The sequence below is a fragment of the Blennius ocellaris genome (genome assembly GCF_963422515.1).
Source record: "Blennius ocellaris genome assembly, chromosome: 8".
NCBI lineage: Eukaryota > Metazoa > Chordata > Actinopteri > Blenniiformes > Blenniidae > Blennius > Blennius ocellaris.
Genome location: NC_137657.1, coordinates 5823636 through 5845755, shown reverse-complemented (window position 1 = coordinate 5845755; position 22120 = coordinate 5823636). Strand labels below are relative to the sequence as shown.

At 49.8% G+C, this 22120-nt stretch overlaps 2 protein-coding genes across 2 annotated transcripts; one reads left to right on the top strand and one right to left on the bottom strand.

Annotated features, from left to right (window-relative positions):
- Positions 1–265: 265 nt before the first annotated feature.
- On the bottom strand, positions 266–21744 carry slc4a7 (solute carrier family 4 member 7). The gene is made up of 25 exons (XM_080500792.1): positions 21598–21744; positions 15469–15550; positions 14937–15077; positions 14725–14863; positions 14481–14641; positions 13906–14094; positions 13103–13212; positions 11375–11532; positions 11056–11143; positions 10172–10318; positions 9967–10070; positions 9715–9889; positions 9504–9637; positions 5174–5419; positions 4747–4852; positions 4308–4469; positions 4092–4205; positions 3039–3200; positions 2685–2936; positions 2418–2486; positions 2159–2332; positions 1958–2089; positions 1729–1802; positions 1544–1654; positions 266–908 (listed from the first exon to the last, which is right to left on the bottom strand). The coding sequence occupies exons 1-25, from the start codon at positions 21640–21642 to the stop codon at positions 827–829; spliced, it is 3357 nt and encodes a 1118-aa protein (XP_080356918.1). The 5' UTR covers positions 21643–21744; the 3' UTR covers positions 266–826.
- LOC308133421 (uncharacterized protein) lies at positions 5889–8199 on the top strand (the record flags this gene model as incomplete). Its single annotated transcript, XM_080500781.1, has 8 exons — positions 5889–6024; positions 6365–6415; positions 6514–6642; positions 6913–7192; positions 7320–7408; positions 7534–7584; positions 7701–7829; positions 7916–8199. The coding sequence occupies 8 exons, from the start codon at positions 5889–5891 to the stop codon at positions 8197–8199; spliced, it is 1149 nt and encodes a 382-aa protein (XP_080356907.1).
- Positions 21745–22120: the final 376 nt, after the last annotated feature.

Sequence of the window (22120 nt, the reverse complement as noted above, 5' to 3'; positions counted from 1 at the left end):
TTATTATGGGATGTTTAGGGTCCATCTAAATGAGATATTTATAGGAAATGATAACTTATGATTGTATATGTTGTGTTCGTTGTGCAGGGAGTTAGTCGAGTCGTTGCAGATGTTTACTGCTTCATGCAGATTTACAATATGAAACACTTTGAACATGTGCACGTGTTGTTAATGGAATTGATGTGAAAGTTCAAATAATCTGAGAAATGAATCGTGTAAACAAACACTTCAGAGCCTTTCAGTTTATTAACAAATAATTGGGCTTCATTAAAATTCTCTCTCTCACACACACACACACACACACACACACACACACACACACACACACACACACACACACACACACACACACACACACACACACACACACACACACACACACACACACACACACACACACACACACACACACACACACACACACACACACACACACACACACACACACACACACACACACACACACACACACACACACACACCTCGGTGGATTAAATAAAATGTCTGCTTCGTCAAAGCAGAAACTTTAAAAAGAGTCACATTTCATTTCCTGCCAATCACAGTGCAGCAGAAAAACCAGCCAATGAAACCTGAGGCAGTGGTGACGGCTCCTGGTGGGCGGAGTCTCCGAGTTTTCACCAGGAAATGAGAAAAAGAAACATTTGACTCGTACTTGAAAACACTGAACAGTGCAGCGCGAAGAGGCGGCGTCTGATTGGTCTAGCCGCGACCTTTCACCTCGCTCCGAGAGGACGGGGAGCCTGCAGTGTCCAATCAGGGACGTTGGGTCCGCCCTCCTCGTCCTCCGGCCCCCCCTACGGGTGAATCATAGCGATGTCTCTGCGTCCACGGCTCTGCAGACGTCGTCCTTCTCCTCGACGATCTGGACGCTCGGCAGCTTCTCCTGACTGAGAAACATCATTACAAAGGAAAACTTTATCCATCGAGAGGCTGGTTTTTAACCTCCTAGCAACCATCGTCGACCTCCTAGCAACCATCGTCGACCACCTAGCAACCATCGTCGACCACCTAGCAACCATCAGAAAACTACTGAGTAACCATAATAAACCAAATAGCAACCATTTCTGGTCGCCAAGCAACCGTCATTGAACCAGTTAGCAACCATTATCAACCAGTTAGCAACCACAATCAACCAGTTAGCAACCACAATCAACCAGTTAGCAACCACAATCAACCAGTTAGCAACCACATAGTAACTGTAATGAACCACATCTGGTCAGCCAGCAACAACCCCAGAGATTTAGAATGATGGACCACGTAATGTTGTAATCTAATCGTGGCTCAGAGAAATTCACCGTCCTATCAGATTGAGGAGCAGGAGCAAAAACAAAACCTCCCGTTGTGGGTGAATCTGGTTTGAACAAACTCAGCCAGTTTCAAACAGCAGATTTTCAGACGAGTTTCCACTGAGCTCCAACACCAATACACTAGTTTTAACATGGATACATGTGATTTCCACACAATGACTCCTTGAAATTGTAAATTAGAAAGTGTGATGCCTCCTTGTATCGGCTCGCCTTACCTGGAGCAGCGTTTCAGACCTTTGTTGCCTGCGGCCGTCGTCATGGAAACAGGCTTCCAGGCGTCGCTTTCAGCCATTTCATCGGAGACGTCGACTTCAGACGGGTCGCCGCTGAAAACACGGACCGTTTAATCCTCTGCAGGCGAGAACGACTCATCCACGCGAGCGGGGCGACGCCAACTCACCGTCCTTGGCTCGCCAGTCCTCGGAAGTCGTTCGGCGTCTCGTCCGCCTCCTCCTCTAACTTCCGCTGGGCATCCTGACACACAGACCGAGGCTCAACAGAAGCTAAAGCTGCAGCTAGCCGCTCTGCTAAACCAGATGCTAAGTGTTCTGCATTTGCAAAACCTTGTGCCATCAGCGAGTCATGCAGGTCAAAACGGCTTCGTTAAAAACCTACAAAGGCAGCGTTACCTCCTTCTCCTTCTTCTTCTTGTCGTCCTCCTTCTTCTTCTTGCTCTCCGGGATCAGGTCGTCCAGCCAGCTCAGCTCCCTCTTGGTGAAGCAGAAGTCCAGAAGCTTCCGGATGAAGACCAGCGCCAGGACCTGCGGGGGCGAGTCGCTGCGTTAAAAGACGGCGAGGAGTCCCGAGAGGCTTCCCGCGGCTCGTCTCACCATCATGGGGAAGACGACGGCGGCGGCCGAGGCCTTGATGACCCACAGCACGATGAGACAGGTCAGCTGCACCACGGTGAAGACGTGGACCTTCCACAGCGGGACGTAGCGCAGGTAGATGAGGTCTGGCTGGTGTTTGGCCGGCATGCCGAACAGTTTGATTCGGTCGAAGAGCTGAAGGACAGATGGACAGGATGAGACGTTGCGAGACGAGTTGAGACGGAGGACAAGGTGACGAGGAGCGAGACGGGACGCTCACTTGGATGCCTTTGAGAGACGACGCGCCCATGTAGAGGAAGACTCCGTACAGGACGGGCATCGGGATGAACTGAGGACACAAAGACGTTCAGAGGACAAGACTCCTGCAGTGGAACGTCAAACACCGTCCAACTTTTAAAACTTCACAACAACTTGAACTGTTTTATCTGAACGTTCCGCCGAAACCCGAGGAACCCGGCAGCTTCTGGAGTTTGTTTAAAGTTTGTAAAACACGCTACAGTTAAAGGCTTAGATGTAGGACTGGGACCTTGAGGACGGAGGTCATGAAGACGGAGCAGCCCATCAGGACGAAGATCATGAAGCCCGTCACCCGCTGCTCTCGGATCCCCAGGAACTTGGGCTGCTCTCCGGGCGCCGCGCAGCTCGACTCCAGCTTCAGGCTGTTGACGTGCGAGATGGAGAGGACCGTCGCCGCCACGAACCACGGAAGACCCATGATGGAGCACAGACCCAGCATCAGGGCCACCACCAGGAGGTCCAGGTGGTACCCACAGCCTTTCTGCATGGGGGGAGGAGGGGGGGGGGGGGGAGGAGGGGGCATCAGGGAGAGACTCCTCCTCTGATACATAAATGTGAGTTCTCAACTTTTTCCATTTTTGACCTTCAGCTTGTTCTCCTTCCTGTTGATGATGACGGCAGTGATCTGCTGGTCCATGAAGATGAGGATGGTGCAGAGCAGGGCAGGGATGGCTGCAGCCAGAAGCGTCCACCACGGGTTCGTCCCCAGAGGAGAGATGATCCAGCCCCGGTTGCTGGAGGTGGGCTGGAACCCCAGAACCACAACGTCAACATGACAGCATTTAGGTATGGAGCGGAGCTGCCAGTGGTAAAAGTAACGTCAACATCCAACTTTTAATATCCACGTGCTCGCAGCCAATTGTGTCCCGTAACTCAGTTACAGTTGCTGGTGAACACAGCCGCTCACTTCTCTCTCGCTGAAGACCACTTGTCTCAACACTTCACCTAACCCAGTGCTTCTCAAATGGTGGGGTGAGCCCCCCCTGGGGGGGCGTGGTGGGGTGTCAGGGGCCAGGGTGAGGCAGGCGCAACTTTCAGTATTAGTGTCTTTATTCATGCTTGAACGATAAAAAAAGGGCCTCAAGCTCATTTTATTAATTCATTTTGATAATCAGGCGATTGTATGCAGAATGCTGGTGCCAGCAAATCATACAGTGGTTTATACAGATAAATAAATAAATATTATCAGGTTCTCAATGGTAGTACAGTTCGGGGGGGGGGGGGCTGAAATTTTTTTTGTCCTCTAGGGGGGGCATGACAGAAAATAATTGAGAACCACTGACCTAACCCCTGTTTACTGCAGTAGCATAGCCTCATCAGCGCGTGATTAGCATTAGCCTGCACGTTTGTAATGCAGACTGTGGGACAGACTTCACTTTGAACCTGGATTCATTTGTGCAGTGACGACGTTCTGCCACAGCTCTGTGGGAACTGCCCCGACGTGGGGGCAACAGTCAGCCCGGCACCTAAACAAATACCCCAGCACACATCCTGCAACACTCAACGTTATCTCGATAAGCTGGAAGCTAAATGAGTTAGCGTTGGGGCTGTTTGTGAGACTATGTGTTCAGGATCCCTGAGACATAACGGGCTCTAGATAGACCAGACAGACAGACAGACAGACAGACAGACAGACCTGAAAGCGGTCTGGGACGTCGAGTTTGGGTGAAGGAACTCCAAGCAGGTGATCCAGCAGCACCATGATGAGGATGGTGAGGAAAACGGCAAAGTCGCTGATGGTCGATCGAACCTGTGAAAACCCAGAGAGAGCAGTAGAGGGCGCTGTGAACAGCTGAGATCAAATGTTTTTAAATAATTTCTTTTTTTTCTTTTTTGAGGGGAGTTGCTTCACCTTGGTGGGAAAATATCGACTCGTCTTTAACTGTTTGAGGAACGCGCAGAAGAAGAACGTGGAGAAGAACAGGATGACGGACCAGAAGAGAACATCTGGGACGTACGGGCCGTTCAGGCTGCAGGCCGGACCCACAAACTGACCTCTGAGAGACACACACTCCTGCACACATGAACACACAGGGTTACATTAATCAGACAAAATATTCCTTCTTCCGTTCCAAAAACACACAAATAAACTGACACGTGGGAAGTAAAAGTGAATTGAAGTGAGTGAGCCGTCCCTGCAGCCTCTTATTGAAAGAGAAAAGATGCCCCCGGTGGACAGATGAGGTACTGCACCAAAGTCTCTAGTTTCCTGCTCTTGCTATCTCTGAATCGGAATGTAGAAAACATTTCCTGGAGGATTGTGTCGACCACGGTTCAGATGGTTTGTGTACCTTCGCGGTCAGCTGCTCCCAGTCCAGACTCTCGGGCGTCACATTCCTGCTGTGCCACATCTGTCGCAGCTCAGCCGAGGCGTTTGCCGGCTCGGCGCACTGACACCTGAAACGCAACGTGGCCGAGGTTACCGTGGCCATGTCGGTGTGTGGGTCTCCAACCAGGAAGCCCCCAGGAGACAAAAACCTTTTAACGCATCCCGACAAATTAACTAGGCACAAGTGGAAAATAGTTGAAATTCAAACCAACGCATACGTCTACAACATAAACTCACGTTAGCATGTTAGCTACTGACTGATTCAATGTGAAGAAGCATAAAACTGAATCCTGATCGTGGTGTTTGTCGGTGCGTTGGGAGCAGTTGTTGTTGCTGCGTCCGATGTGCGGCGGTTCAGACAGTGCGGCCTGCAGGTGGCGGTGTCTCACGTGTAGAAGGTGAGGTTGTCCAGCTGGTTGTACATGTTGACGGGGTACAGCTCTCCCAGGTGCACCAGCTTCTCCAGCGCCTCGTAGATGAAGATGATGCAGATGAGGGCGGCGAAGGCCTCCTCGGTGAAGCGCGTGATGTAGCAGACCAGCGAGCTGGCGTCCGTGGCCACCAGCAGCAGGCAGAGGAAGGCCGTCCACAGCCCGATGCTGGTCCTCAGGGACAGGTAGGACAGGCCGTAATCACTGAGGAGGACAAGGAGGAGGACGAAGGTGTTACTCAGCAACATGATCCAGAGTCAAAGTCAACACCATTCCTTTTCAGCCACCAGGGGGCAGTGTGGAGTCGGTACTCCACCCCCGGTAGCTCCGCTACCTTCTGTGACCTCCTGATATTTGTCTCGGCCGATCAATGAGCCGGCCAATCAGTAACCAGTCACAATCAAGTGCTGCATTCTGCCCTGAAGGTCACGGGAGTCAAACACAGACTCTGATTGGTCTAAATTGCTTTTGGCCTCGCCGACGATTGGTGAACAAAATTCCAGATTGCCGCCGCCAGTTAAAAGCTGTCAGGCTGTTTAAGGTCTCTGTCCTCATTTTCGGCTGCATCAGCAGACAACCTGTTATCTGTCTGTGCCAAAGTAAACATGGACTCAGGACGGACCCCGGCTATAAGAAGCCACCGCGGGCTCAGAGCCCACGTCTGACACACACCATGTCCCCCTACGTTCCCACCCTGCTGCTGGCTCTGGTCTTCACGGCCCTGCTGGGCTTGGCTCAGAGCGTAGACCCCCGGGCCGAGCTCCAGAACGTGAAGGAGGCGCTGGAGAACCTGAGGGCCGAGAGGCGGGGTAAGGATGGACCCTGAGCCAAACTGAAAATACAGGGAAATGATGCCGGCGGCATATTTCTAGATTTGTGTCTTTAACGGAGTCGACGCACTCCGACCGGGACGCTACGCCGCTTTACAGGGTTCTGAGCTGCACAGGGAAATAAAGGAACTGGCCCATACCCCAGTTACATTTGTAACATGGAAGTTTAACTGAAATGTATTTTTGTAAATGTGTGTGTCTTCGTCTGTGTGTCAGTGGCATCTTAAATGTGTGTGTTAACTTATGTGTCCGTGTGGTTTATTCTGTGTGTTAATGCGTCTTCCAACGTGTGTCTTATTGAGTGTGTCTCTGTGTGCAGTGATGGAGGGGCGCCTCCTGGTGGCTGAGCGGGAGCTGAAGAGAGTTCAAGGTGACGCTCACGTCTTTTACTCACGTCGCTAAGCTACAAACTATAATTACGATTTCAAGTCTCGGATCCTACAATCGCCGACTTTTCTTTTCTTCCAGAAACGCCCAAAGTTGCATTCGCAGCCTCTCTGGGAGGGAACGGCCTGACGAAGACCACGACGGGGAACCAAAACCTGGTCTACAGGGAGGTGCTGACCAACGTGGGCGGAGCATACAACTCAGAGACAGGTCAGGCACTCCTGTTTCACAGGGGACTTAAATCTGGCAGTCACACTTTATTCTCAAGTCAACCTTGACAGCAGTTTACAATTTTCTGAATAAGAGCAGCTCAATTTGATGGCTGCAAACTATTTTTTAAAAATTGGAACAGAGCCAAAACCTCGCACAAAGTCTGAAACTTTTTTAAAACCCTTTTAAAGAACCCGGTCTAACGATCAATGACTAGAAACACTCGGCTCCACCTACAGGTCATCTCTAAAACTACCCCCCCCCCCCCAGGTGTCTTCACCGCCCCCATTCGAGGAGTCTACTACGTCCGCTTCACCGCCAACGCCCCCACCGACTTCACCATGAGCGCTGTGCTCTACAAGAACGACGCGTCCATCCAGCTGATCGTCCACGAGCAGCCGTCGGGCGCGGGCAGCGACACGGCGTCCAACGGCGCCGCCCTGCTGCTGGAGCAGGGCGACACGCTGTCCCTCAAGCTGTGGCACAACACGCAGATCTGGGACAACAGCAACCACCACAGCACCTTCAGCGGCTTCCTGCTCTACTCCATGTGAGCCAGTAGGACTACCAGGAGAACTGCTGAGGCTTAGTACCGAGTCTTTTAACACTGAACTTGATGGCTGCACCAACAGATTGTATTGAACTAGTAAAAGGTAGCCTGACACTGTGTGTTTCAGGGTGGATGAGCAGCCTCAGGAGGTGGACCTGGAGGTGGAGATGAAGGCTCTTCAGACAGCAGTGTCTCAGATGCAGACGGAGAACGCAGGTCAGACTCATCCACTGTTTTGAATGACTCGTGTGAAGAAAACGTCACATGAAGCTTTGTAGTTAGAACCGATCCAAGGCTGGACATGATTCTGCAAGTCAGCCGTTTTCACTGTGCATGTGCAGGAATCAAGGAGAGACTGGCGGGGACAGAGAAGGAGCTGAAGTCCATCACCGGTCAGATTATTTCTCATAATACGCATTTAAGACTTTTTATTATTTTTCATGTTCTTGTTTGTGCTCCATGTCCTCAGTGTTCTGATTTGTTTTCTCCTTTGGTTCGCCGTGGTCAGACGCTCCAAAGGTGGCGTTCTCCGCCTCCCTGGGTGGGAACGGTATGCAGAAGACGACGAGCGGCAGCCAGGCGCTGATCTTCAGAGACGTGCTGACCAACATCGGACAGGCGTACAACTCTGAGACGGGTGAGTGACGGGGAAAGTCCGCCTTGGGGTCTTAAAGTGTGCGTCACTCCCCGTTAACCACGATCCCCTAACCCCCCCCCTCTCAGGTGTCTTCACCGCCCCCGTTCGAGGGGTCTACTACGTCCGCTTCACCGCCAACGCCCCCACCGACTTCACCATGAGCGCCGTGCTCTACAAGAATGACGCGTCCATCCAGCTGATCGTCCACGAGCAGCCGTCGGGCGCGGGCAGCGACACGGCGTCCAATGGCGCCGCCCTGCTGCTGGAGCAGGGCGACACCCTGTCCCTCAAGCTGTGGCACAACACGCAGATCTGGGACAACAGCAACCACCACAGCACCTTCAGTGGCTTCCTGCTCTACTCCATGTGAGCCAGTAGGACTACCAGGAGAACTGCTGAGACCACCGCAGCACCCTCAGTGAAATAAACACATGAAAATATGCCTGGAACATTTCTTGGAAGCTCTGACAAAGTTTGTGTTGGTTTAAGTAGAATATATATATATATATATATATATATATATATATATATATATATATATATATATATATTTATTTCAGGATTGTATGCAAGAATAATGTAGCTAAAGCAGTTAGCGTTCGAGCTAAAGCAATTGGCCTACCAGTTAAGGAGTTAGCTCAAAGCTAAAGGAGTTAGCCTTGACGCTAATGAAGCAAAGATTAAAGGTAAAAGAGTTTTCCTGGAAAGTAAGATTACTTATGGTTTAGTGTTGAAGCTCGTGGAGTGAGGATTAACAGTAATGGAGTAAAGACCAAAGCTAAATGAAATAAGATCAAAGCCAAAGACGGTAAAGTTTGTTTTAGCCTCAAACCTAAAGTGTGAAGAGTAATCACCTTAGACTTGACGGGATTAGCTTTAGCGCTAACTCCTTTAGCTTTATCTGCATTTAGTTTTCCTCTCAGGGACTAAAAGTGACCCTCTGCTGACCTCCTGACCCTTAGTTTGCTCCCAACACACACACACACACACACACACACACACACACACACACACACACACACACACACACACACACACACACACACACACACACACACACACACACACACACACACACACACACACACACACACACACACACACACACACACACACACACACACACACACACACACACACACGATGTAACCAGGGAAATGGAGTAGGTTTAAAAACTGGGACTTTATGTGTTATGAAAGACTTAATAAACAAAAATCTTTTTGTTTATTTAATCCTGAACAAACAATAAAACAAACAGGCACTGACCTTTGACCTCTGTGAGAGCTCTGGGACACAAACGCACAAAGTAAACCTTTTAGAGGGCCGAGTCCAAATCCTACTAATCAGCTCAAGCTGCCGCTCTTATTCAACATTACCCGCCTCTCCCCGACTCACTGCCCAGCAGGGGGCACCAACGTTTCACAGCCACATCACACACGGATGAGAAGCAACAGAAAACAAATACGGCTAGCAAAACTACTTTAAAGAGACTCCAACAAATGTGTAACACAAAATCAGTGGAAGCTTTATCGAAGTTTCACATTCAGGGCCTCTTTACCATCAAGACTGTTTAAAGCGAGATTAATACCAAAACTAGTCAGCATTTTAAAGTTTGAATAACGCTTGTGCTAAGAAGTCCAGCAGTGTAACATGAGTTTAGCTCCGACGTCTCACCTGCAGAAGCGGAAGAGGATCTTCTCAAAGACCAGAACTGGGCCGGTGCTGCCCAGGATGGTGAGAGGCTGTCCGGCGAACAGCGAGTACGCCACGCCCGTCAGAGACGCCCCAAACAGAGACTCTATGGCACTCTGCCAGAGAGAGAGAGTGGTTCTGTAACGACCGCCTCATTCAGGCAGGGATGCGTCTGATTGGCTGTTTGTCTTACTATGTTTCCCTTGGTGGCCTCGCCCAGCAGCCCCCCAAACGTGATCACGGGCGACATGCAGGCGCAGTACAGGAAGAGGACGGAGGCCACGCACTGCAGGCTGAAGGCGTCTCGCACGTCGCTCCACAGGAACGGAACCTTCCTCCGAACGTCCTTCACCAAACCGCCAAAGATCCTGAGCGACACGGAGACGCGTTTCAAACACTGCGGTCGTGTGGAAACTGCCTGGACCGGAGGGGGGCGTGGCGCTACCGGCCCGTCCTCTGAAGCTCGGGTCCCGTCTGATGCTCCGCCTCCTTCACCGCGTCACAGCTGTGGGCGGAGCCATTAGGGGCCGACGCCGTCTTCCTCTTCTCCTGCAGACACGCACAAAAGGCCGTCACCGTCAGCTTCCTGGTTCAGTGACGGCAGCTCGGCGGTCGTTGGTTCCCGAAGCGGCATGGCGCCGCCTGCTCACCTGGGACGGGACGTTCTTGGGGGGCTCAATGCGGATGCTGGGGTCCCACTCGCCCGGGGGCAGCACGGTCACCTGATCCAGGAACTCGTCGATGCCCGACAGCAAGTCGTTGCGGTCCTTCGCCTTGTACGCCACGTCGTGGAAAACCTGTGGAGAAACAAGTGGCGTGAGAAACGTTTCTGCAGTGGAGGTCAGAATCCACACAGGCCGGGACACGGAGTTTGACACATCTGACACCCTTCTGGACGGAGTCTGGCCTGGGACACTGTGATGCTCTTTGGACTAGATTAATATTTTTTGCACTTATTGGAAGAACTGGTTCTGATCTGGGCTCAGTATTTGGTTCCAGACTAGATTCCTCCACAGGTACAAACTGGATTTCTTGAATTGGTTCAGGATTAATTATTGGCTTTGGCCTTGGACTTCTTTCTGCTTCTGGACGGGATCTGTTGTGGATCAGTTTTAATCTGGTTCAGAATAGGTTTTGGACTAGTTTGGAATGGTTTACTACCAGGGTTTGAACTGGTTCTGGTCGTTTGGTCTGTTGGAACGGATCTCAGATGAATGCGACTGTATTGGAACTGTTCCAATCTGGTTCAGTCCAGGATCTGACTGGACGGGTTCTGTAAATGTTTCATACTGGGTTGGTTGGATAAGATCTTGGCTGGTTCTGGTTCTAACACATTTAAGCACCGGTTTCCTTTCTGTTCCTGGACGTTGTGTGTTGATCTGGTTCTGGGTTGATCTGGATTTTGATTGGGAATCAAATCTGTTTTGGATCTGTTCTATGTTTTTTGTTTGAGCCAGTGTGAACCCGTTTAATGTTGAGTTGGACTTTCCATCCGGTTTGTGGAACCGGTCTGGGTTCAGAACCCCGTCCTCACCTCGTCCGTCATCAGAGTGGCGATGGAGCGTCCGATCTCGTGGTACTTTGGACCTTTTCCAAACGGGCCGAGCAGCAGGAAGAGAAACCTGAACAGACCCACAAAGTCCATTCTGAAAAAAACCTTACAAAACTTAAGTGATTAAAAACCAATGAAATCCTTTCAAAGACATTAAAACCACTGAGAATGCAAAGAAATACAAAACGACCATAAACTGACGCTGACACTTGTATGGTAAAGGGGGTGGAGGTGTGGTAGATTGTGGGGGGTTGAGTGTTGAAGTAGAGTGGGAAGGTAGAGTTTGGGTGGGGGGGGTTACCTCGTGGGCACGGGCACCTCTGTGAGGCCGGTCAGCAGCACGGCCGGAGCCAGACGCACGAAGGCAATGATGGGACGCTCAAGGAAGTCCACCTGACCCACCAAAACGTTGGACGCTTCAGCACCAGGGGGGATCTTCTTCATGAAGTTCATGTCCACCTGGCGCACGCACACACACACACACACACACACACACACACACACACACACACACACACACACACACACACACACACACACACACACACACACACACACACACACACACACACACACACACACACACACACACACACACACACACACACACACACACACACACACACACCATTCATTATCATTCCCGTCTATGTTGTGAACACGTTGGCCATTAGTTTGAGACTAATGGCGTTTGTTTGACCACACGTACAAGAAAGCTATTCAACACAACATTGAAACCACAGGGCCGAGCTCCACCAGACTCCACAGAGCCAATCACAGCGCAGCACCACGACACAGGCCACTGATTGGTGGAGGGACTTACTGCGGGCACTCTGCCCCCTGCTGGCAGCAGACAGGAGCAGTCACAGTCCTGCTGAGAGACACACCATCACCTGATTGGCTGCTGCTCGCCCCGCCCCCTCACAAGGAGCCCACAAATAAGACAGTGGTCATGGATTATTGAAGCTGTTTTAAATTAAAATCTGTTTTTTGTCATTAAACTGAATACCTGAATAAAACTGTTAGCAGAGAGAAGCTAATGCTAAGATAGCCGCCAGCTACATGAATCACATGACCTCATCCAGGACCAAACAGCTTCAGGTCTGAAAATACCAGAACCTGACGTGAGCAGTGGCGGCCTAAAGGCTTGAGAAGAAGACTTGGAATCACACGCAGGTTTTATTACCGCTATGGGTCCCTGAGCATGACCCTTGATCCCAATCTGCTTCCTGGAGCGTTCTAATGTGGCTTCCCATCGCATCCTAGAAACAGGATGGTCAAATAAGGAAAAAGAAATATCTCCACAGGAAGAAACCAGTGTGAAATCAGCCTGAAACCAATTCAGATCCAGTCCAGAACCAGTTTAAAACAAGATGGAAATGACCGAAAGAAAACAATAAATGTGAGAAAGAAAACAGGAAGATCCAGAAGAAAACAGGAAGTGACCAAAAGAGAACAGGAAGATCCAGAAGAAAACAGGAAGATCCAGAAGAAAACAGGAAGTGACCAAAAGAAAACAGGAAGATCCAGAAGAAAACGGGAAGTGACCAAAAGAAAACAGGAAGATCCAGAAGAAAACGGGAAGTGACCAAAAGAAAACGGGAAGATCCAGAAAAAACGGGAAGATCCAGAAGAAAACAGGAAGATCCAGAAGAAAACGGGAAGTGACTGAATGGAAACAAGAAGCTCCAGAAGCAAACAGGAAGATCCAGAAGAAAACAGGAAGATCCAGAAGAAAACAGGAAGATCCAGATGAAAACGGGAAGTGACCAAAAGAAAACGGGAAGGTCCAGAAGAAAACATGAAGCTCTAGAAGATGACTGGAAGAAAACAGGAAGTGACCAAAAGAAAACAGGAAGATCCAGAAGAAAACATGAAGCTCTAGAAGATGACTGGAAGAAAACAGGAAGTGAACGATGAGCACCGACTTCACAGTCCAACGTGCTTCAACTCTTGAAAGTTTTCGGTCCTTGCTTGTTGTTGATTGGACGGTGTCTCCGGTCCGTGCGGCCCTGCAGGGTGTCGTTACCTTGCTGAAGTCCACCGTGCTGTTCTCATGCAGGCCTCCGTTGATTCGGTTCTCACTGTGCTTGCTGTGGTCCAGGTTTCCGGGAGCCGACTGAGGCGAGGCCAGCAGACCTGCAGTGACACCAGCTGCTCAGTGTTGCGTTCTGCTGCTCAGTGTGACACCCCGACAGGGACCCTGGTCCAAAGCTCAAACACCTGCTCCCATCAAAGCGGCACACTCTACAGCATGACATACCAACATGGCCTTTGGGACCTCATTAAAAGGACGTCACAGGGGCTCAACGTGGACCCTGGATTACTCTACGGAGTGGGGCGGTTGGTAAAGTGGGCGTCTCTCAATGGGAATGTTGCAAGTTTAATTCCTCCATCTCCCTGTGTCCACATGTCAAAATGTCCTTCAGCGAGACACTGAACCTCAAACGGCCCAATGGATGGACTGAGCACCTTCCATGGCAGCCGCCTCCATTGGCGTGTGAGTGCATGTGTGAATGTGATTAACAGTGTAAAGCGCTTCGGGTGCAGATTAGCGCTCTGGATTTCTTTAACAGGATTCGGTTAAAACACTGACTCATTAGCTGGTTATTAGCGGTCTGACTCACCAGATTTTGTCAGGTTAGTGCTGACTCGTGGAAACGAAGCGGAACTTTGAGTAAAAGATTAAACAGCGGGGCTTTAATCCCCCGTACGTTCACATCCGGGCCGAGACAAACGTCCACCGACGGCCCCGTGAACCGACTCAGCACAATTCAGAGGTCACCAAACTGTGACGGAGCAGATCCGGTTGGTCAGGAGGTGTGGGCTCACCGTTGCGCTCCAGGAAATGGGGGTCGGAGTGCTTCTTGCCGATGTCGGCGAAGGACCGGACCAGAGGGATCCTGTTGCTGAGCTTCTTCTCGCTCTGATGGTGGTGCCGCCTCAGCATGGCCTCCCTCACCTTCTCCCGGACCTCCTCCGCCAGCTGCCCCGACGCCACCATGCTGTCGATCACCATGTCTGCACGCCAGTCACACATGGTTTAACACCTGAGGTTCTGAAGACCTCTGCAACAGTTTAGCTTTCATAATGATCAAACTTTTAAACTCAAATACTAAAATGACAAATCAACACCAATAACTTTAGTAAGTCAACTAGCATCAAGTAACTATCGGCTGACATGACGTGTAAAAATAGGAAGCCAACTAGCAGGTATAAACAGGAGTTTACTAGCAGGTTCTGGAGTTTCATCATCACTTTATTAGTTAGGTCAGCCGGCGGCTTCATCAGCAGAGTAACTAGCAACTTTACCGGCAGTTAAACAGTGGAGCACACAAGCAGGTTAAGTTGCAGGTGAAATTCAGGAGTCGATCAACTCGTTTATCACTTCAAGCGGCGTCTCTGACCTGCGATCTCCTCGATGCCGCTCGCTCGCATGTCCAGCAGCACGGTTCCGTTCTGGATGCAGGTGCGCAGCTCGTACAGGCTGTGCAGAGGCAACGTGGCCACGTAGGGTTTACTCCAACGCTCGCCTCCGTCCTCCACGTCCTCCTCGAACTTCAGCCACCTGCACAGCGAGGACACGTGTCCACACGGCCACATCTACCGAGTGTGTGTGTAAGACTGAGTGTGTGTGTGTGTGTGTGAGACCTGGCCGTCTCCTTCCACTCCTGCAGGTCCCCGTCTCTCAGGGCGAGCTCGTCCAGCTCCGTGAAGAGGTCGTGGGGGACGTGCTCTTCGTCGTCGTCCTCGGTGCCGAGGATGAACTGGACCCTCTGAGACGGCGTGTCTGCGAGAACACCAACCCACCGTCAGCTCGCCGCCGTGGCCGCTGGCGACGTGCGGGCCTGACCGACACCGACCGTACGTGGGCGACTCCCTCCCGTCGTCCCGGTCCGGGCGGTCCCGCCTCTTCCTGTGATGGCGGTGTCCCCTGTGGCGGTGGCGGCGCCGGTTCTGATGGCCCATGGGGACGTGGACGCCGACAAACACTGCATGGTGACCTGAGGAGCGGCGGAGGACGACGGGGCCGGGTGGGTGACCGCTCCGAAAACACTCGCACTCTCTTCACTGGTAATAATTTAGCTTACAACAAACACTAGGTCAGATTCACAGGGCGGGAGATTTAAAGGCATTTTTAGACGTTCGGCGCTCAAGAGCAAGATAGTGGTGTGATTGTCATTGGTGTGTCATATATCATTCGAAAGGGGGAAAAATAATGCTAAATACTGGTGTATTTTAATAGAATTATTTCAGGGACCCTTTAAAGAGGGTCACAAACACTCAGATTCATGAAAATAAAAAGGTTAAAATGATAAACGTAAATATTACGTCACAAACACCTGTGACACTGTGTGTGTGTGTGTGTGTGTGTGTGTGTGTGTGTGTACTCACTCTCTAGTTCGTCCTTCTCAAAGTTGATGTACAGAGTAGAGCTGGTCTTTCCTTGGTCCAACACCGCCTCCTCGTCATTCCCCTGAGAGAGAGAGAGGGGGAGAGATAGAAACTACATTTATCGTAATACTGTTTGTTGTCATGGTTACAGCAAATGTAACTTGTATCAATAACCTCACAGCACTTTTTTTTTTTTATAAATCCATCAAATCCACAGTTACATTTGAAAGAAAATACAATATTTATACACTACACAGTTAAAGTCCTACTTTGGAAATCAAAGTAATCTGATTACTTCTGCAGCTTTAGAGTAACACCATTACACTTGAGTCAGTTGCCCCGGTCCTTCACTGAGGTTTAAACAAAGTTCACAGATCCGTCTTCGCATTGGAGGGAAAAAACAAAAACCCTTCTGAAGTACAAATACTTTCTCAGTCACTTCACATTTTCCTTTTCTGGTTCCAGCCAACGCGTGTGAAGTAAAGAGTAAATACAGATTACACAGAGGAATGTAATCTGTGGAAGTCTCTGCTCACCCTCCGAGTCCTGAGGAACTCTCCCATCGTCCAGACGAACACACCAGAACACAGGCAGCAGCTCACACACACTCAGCTTTTATAACACACACACACACACACACACACACACACACACACACACACACACACACACACACACACACACACACACACACACACACACACACACACACACACACACACACACACACACACACACACACACACACACACACACACACACACACACACACACACACACACACACACAGAGGGTGGGGCTAGTCAGATGCTGACAGCAGCAGGTCACACAGTGTTTCCTCTCACCAGCCTCCACCGTGACCTCACAGGTCACCCGTCAAGATCAAGACACGTTTTCGGCTAAAACCAACCAGTTTTACCTGAAGAACAGCCAAGGTCCAAATACTATAAATAGATTGTGATTCACAAGTTGGCGTTACGATCTAAAAAGACCAGAGTCGGCACCAATAACTACCAGGTCCACAAGAAAAAGGACCCGAGTCAAGGAATGCAGTAACAAGTCGTATATAAAAAAAAAAAAGGTATAAAGTCCAATGTGTTCCACGTTATCAATGACAAGCCGAGAATCAATACAACTAATAAGAAAACATGACAAAAGTAATGGGGTCCTTGCCTCCAGGCCTTTCGGGGCTCAGTCCCCAACAAGTTAGAACAAAACAAAGTTTAGTTCAAATCAAATCACAAGTCGCGTTTCAACACGGTCAAGACAAAGTTAAAAGGAATCATTTCCAGGTCAGGGAATCAACAAGTTTCCATCAAGTCTTCATCAAACGTATTCCGGCGTCACTACGAGTCTCGGCAGCACCAGACTTCAGTTCGTCCTTCCGTCCTGGCTCAGAACACAACCCGGGGGGTCCCTTTGTTCCAGTGGGAACACGTCGTCGTCTCTCCGTCAGGTAACCCGAGTCTCATGGGATTGTGCAGCGCTGACCTCTAACCTCCCTCCTCGGTGGGTTTTAATCAGGCTGATGCAGGAGGATCAGTCTGTGGGACTAACTGGATTGTTCTGGAGGGGAAATGAGCAGAGCTGGTGGAGCTGACGGAGGCTCGTGTTTCACCTCGGTGAGGCAGGAAAGTTTCCTTCTTATCGGACCCACTGCAGCGGAACTGCAGAACCAGGAATTTAAAAGCAGGCAAGACTGGAACAATTAGTTTGAAGGAACTTTTTCCGTTTCTGGAACCGGTATGATCCTCAGACCCTCATGAGCATGAAGCTGTGGATGTGTTGTTGGTGTGGATCTGTGACGTTTGAGAAGCGGGTGGATTCGCTCTGTTCTACGGCTTGAATCCGACTCCTGCGGCGCCCCCTGGTGGCCGAGTGCCATATGATCGTCACTGAACCCAGACGAACCACCAGGCAGTCACAGCTCAGTGATGCACAGACAAAATCAAGGAAAACAAGTCCAAAGAGCAGCGAGAACTTCTTCAAACACGCAGAGAACTCAGACTCACCACATGCTCCAAAACCAAACAGAACAACTTTCACTCAAACCGGTTTAAAAGTAAACACATGGTCAAAAGTCAAAACATTTCCAGAACATTTCTGGGGAAAAAAAAAACTCGAAATACCAGACAGAAACTAAACCCAGAAGACAAATACACACTAAATTAAATACCTTCCAGTAACACCTCATGTGTTTCAGTTGCTTTTTCATAAACTGGAAGTTTGCTCTGCTTATCCTGCTCAAACATTCTGTCCTGTAGGAGGCGCTGCAGTGTTCTATTTGTCCATGGGAGGTGCTGTAGTGTTCTATTTGTCCAGTGGGAGGTGCTGTAGTGTTGAAGCTTCAGGTTTAAAGGACCCACATTTGTCTATATTTCATGTTTCAGTCCATCCTATGCTCATGTAGGATAATAATTTGGTTGATCCAGTATAAAACACTCACAACTTGTGAAATTCTAGTTATTTCTTGGACTGAGCTGACGTCACCTCTCATGAAACAGGGGGTTCTCAGCTCCTCCTCCTCCTCCACCTCTCATGAACCAGGTGGTTGTCAGCTCCTCCTCCTCCTCCTCCTCCTCCACCTCTCATGAACCAGGTGGTTCTCAGCTCCTCCACCCCCTCCACCCTCACACAGACTGCAGCCCAGCCCACAGCCGCCTCCTCCACCCCCTGGGTGACGTAGCCAGCAGTTCACTCTCTAGTTGTAGTAATGTCCTTACAGATCTCGGCCCTCGTTAGTCTTTTATTGTGGGAATAGCAGCAGGTTTCAAGATGAGCTTCTGAGTAAGTCCAGTTTCAAAGTACCGTAGTTCTGGAAGCTTCTTTGGTGAAGAGTTGCACGTAAACAAACATTCTTTGTGGAAAAGAAAAAAAAGTCCAGCCACATTCTCCGCTGTGCTTCTTCTTCCAGCAAGACAAATAGTGTGGAACCATACTGGTACCTGAAAACACATTTTCTCCAGTGGACATGAAGGTGAAAACAGTTCTGGACACACAAACCAGCAGTTCAATGTGAAGCAGCAGAGACTGAGATAGTGGGCGTGTCTTGTTTTGGTTTCTCCACATGTCAATCTTCCTGGAGGCGGAGCTTCTCCAGCTCTGTGACGTCAGCAAGGTGGTGCCACGTCATCAAATAGAATCAAGGTGTTGAGCTCCTCCACCAGGTAGAACAGAGAAAGACTGTGAACTCAAGCTGGAGTGAATCAATGAAAAACCACTTTGGGGATGTGCACTGCTCAAAACAATAAAGGGACACTTAAACAACACAATGAACTCCAAGTCAGTCACACTTGTGTGAAATCAAACTGTCACTTAGGAAGCAACACTGATTGACAATCAGTTTCATCTGTTGTGCAAATGGAAAAGACAACAGGTGGAAATTATAGGCAATTAGCAAGACCCCCAATAAAGCAGTGGTTCCACAGACCACTTCTCACTTCCTCTGCTCTCTGGATGATGTATTGATCACTTGAATGCTGGCGGTGCTTCACTCTAGTGGCAGCATGAGACGGAGTCTACAACCACACAAGTGGCTCAGGTGGTGCAGCTCATCCAGGATGAAGGTTTGCTGTGTCTGTCAGCGTTGTGTCCATAGCATAGAGGCGCTGCCAGGACATCAGGAGACCTGGAGGAGGCCGCAGGAGGGCAACCACCCAGCAGCAGGACTGTGACCTCCACCTTTGTTCAAGGAGGACCAGGAGGAGCTGCCAGAGCTGCAGAATGACCTCCAGCAGGCCACCAATGTGCATGAGTCTGCTCAAACTGTCAGAAACAGACTCCATGAGGGTGGTGTGAGGGCCCGACGTCCACAGGTGGGGGTTGTGCCTACAGCCCAACACCCTGCAGGATGTTTGGCGTTTGCCAAAGAACATCAAGATCGGCACATTGGCCACTGGCGCCCTGTGATCTTCATAGGTGAAAGCAGGTTCACACTGAGACCATGTGACAGAGTCTGGAGGATGTGGAGGACGTTCTGCTGCAGGAACATCCTCCAGCATGACCGCTTTGGCAGTGGGTCAGTAATGGTGTGTGGGGGGGGGGCATTTCTCTGGGGGGCCGCACAGTCCTCCATGTGCTCACCAGAGGTAGCCTGACTGCCATTAGGTACCGAGATGAGATCCTCAGACCCCTGGTGAGACCAGATGCTGGTGTGGTTGGCTCTGGGTTCCTCCTAATGAGACCATGCTGGACCTCATGGCTGGAGTGTCAGCAGTTCCTGCAAGATGAAGGCATTGATGCTCTGGACCGGTCCGCCCCCGTTCCCCAGACCTGGTTCCAGTTGAGCACATCTGGGACATCATGACTCTCTTCTTCCACCAATGCCACGTTGCACCACAGACTGTCCAGGAGTTGGCAGATGCTTTAGTCCAGGTCTGGGAGGAGATCCCTCAGGAGACCATCCCCACCTCAGCAGGAGCCCAGGCATTGTAGGGAGGTCATACAGGCAGGTGGAGGCCACACACACTACTGAGCCTCATTCTGACTTGTTGTATGGACATTACATCACAGTTGGATCAGCCTGTAGTGTGTTTCCACTTTAATTTTGAGCGCGACTCCAAATCCAGACTCCATGGGTTAATAAATTTGATTTCCATTGATAATGTGTGATTTTGTTGTCAGCACAATCAACTATGTAAAGAACAAAGTCTTTAATAGGAATGTTTCATTCATTCAGATCTAGCATGTTATTTTAGTGTTTTCTTTACTTTTTTTTAGCAGAGTATATGAACCCCAAATAGCACTTTTATGTTTAAAGCACAGAAAAGTCGATTTACGGTAGTATAATATGGGACCGAAGGTACAGAACAAGAGGCCACTCACGTCAGACAAGCCTCTTCACTGTGCATTTTAAAAACTAATCGTAACACAAACTTTTATCCCTCGTCTTTTAACCCCGCCTGAGACTCCGCTCACGTTTTATTTGTTGCCATTTTGTGGTATTGTTTTGTTGTTTTAAGAGCTTTAGAAATAAAGTTGAGTCCCACTGTGTCTCTTTCTGTGTCTTTATGTTCCGTTTACTGTGTCCATTGAGATTTTTCTCTTTTTAACCATTTTGCATCACGTTTGTGGTTACTAGTTTGTGTTCACTTAAGCCGTTACCTTCTCATTGTTCACACACACTCAAACTTGGAGAGGGACAACGGGGACACTGGTCCCCAGGACTTTAAATGTCTCAGCAGCTTAAAATCACATGTACAGGAGAGGGAAGCACGAAGGCAACCTGGGAAACTTCCAGGTGACTCCAAACTGATGAGTTCTGTTGCCGTGGTAACCGGAGAGCAGCATCCAGCAGGACATCAAGGTCAAAGTTCAGACGCACAGCATCAGGTCAGGACTATGTCAACACAAGCTTCCGTGTGTGTGTGTTTGTTTTGAAGACATTTAATCATGTCAAAAATAAAGCGTCAAACTCATCGGTTTCAAGGATAACTAATTCACCCTCGGGATAAAACTTTATGTACCAAACTTCGCTATTTAGAAGGGTCATTTTATTTATTCGTGTCTTTAGAGAAACGTTCACACTGTTCACAAAAGTGCCAGCACTTAATTAGTCTTATTCACAATCCTCCCCAGTTCGGCATACAGGTGGAAGCTTAATAAATAATCAGTAAAGCTTATTTTAGATTTTAAAGGGTAAAAAGACGTTCGTGTGAGCGGAAGAAACGGTGAAATTAACGGTAGCGCAACAAGTAGAAAAGGCTCATTTTCAGCTAAACCATCCCATCTGTGTGGATGCGAGTTATTCCGATTGTAAGCCTGGTTCGTGTGGGTTAAAATCCACCTCTGCGGCTTTTACATCTCCGTCACACATTTATTTATCAGCCTGTGAATCACAAATGTTCGGTTTTTCAGACGGAGTTCCGCAAACTTTCTGTCACTTCCTGGCAGAAGCGTGGTCCTTTTTTCTGGAAGGCACAGCGCTCGGCTGCTAAAGCTTTGTACCAACTCCTCCGGCCTCTGACAGCCGCTTCAACCGCCCCGGCTCAGCCTTGACCCGAGAGGAGGCACCGTTGTTCAGGGGGGGTGAGGACTCCCACTTCGTGCCCCGCTCTCGGGAGACGGTCCCCCGGCGGCGGAGGAGGCGCTAGCTCCCCGGCTAACAGGTACACTTGGAGGGGGACTTACAGATGTGAGGAGCGGCTTTATCTGGTCGCTGTGGTCCGCCGACATCCCCGCGAGAAACTGCGCTGCCTCTCCTCCGGGAGCCGCTGGTTCATCCGACTTCTATCCAGCTGGGCGGCGGCGGCGGCAGCGGCTTGTTCTCCGCCTTTCTCTCCGCCAGTTTCTCAAGCTCCCCAATATATCGACTCCAGCTGCAGGCCCCGCCCCCTTTGGATCGACAAGGCTCTCCTCCAATGACGCAGCAGCCATCGTTTCGCTTGAGCCAATCACAGAGCCGAAATGTGAAAAAAAATGGCGAATACGCCAGCAAGGAGCGTGGGGACTTTTTCCGTTGGTTCGTGACGAAAACAATCAATGAAAAGAGGAACTAATACTACAACCGAAATACTCTAATTACTTTTTCGGTAAATTAAACTTTCTATCTCACAGATAGTGTAGATATAAACTAGAAAATCCCAGATGAAATTTTGTGTGGCTTGTTCTCTGTTGATCTCAGCGTCTCCTTGGCAACAGAGGCTGATCTCCT

Coding starts and splice junctions, on each gene's coding strand:
- slc4a7 (XM_080500792.1), bottom strand. CDS start 21,642: ATGTCGGCGGACCACAGCGACCAGATAAAGCCGCTCCTCACATCT. Junction 4,470..4,746: donor GGGAGCAGCTGACCGCGAAG/GTACACAAACCA, acceptor TCATGTGTGCAG/GAGTGTGTGTCTCTCAGAGG. Junction 3,201..4,091: donor ACGTCCCAGACCGCTTTCAG/GTCTGTCTGTCT, acceptor CTGGGGTTCCAG/CCCACCTCCAGCAACCGGGG.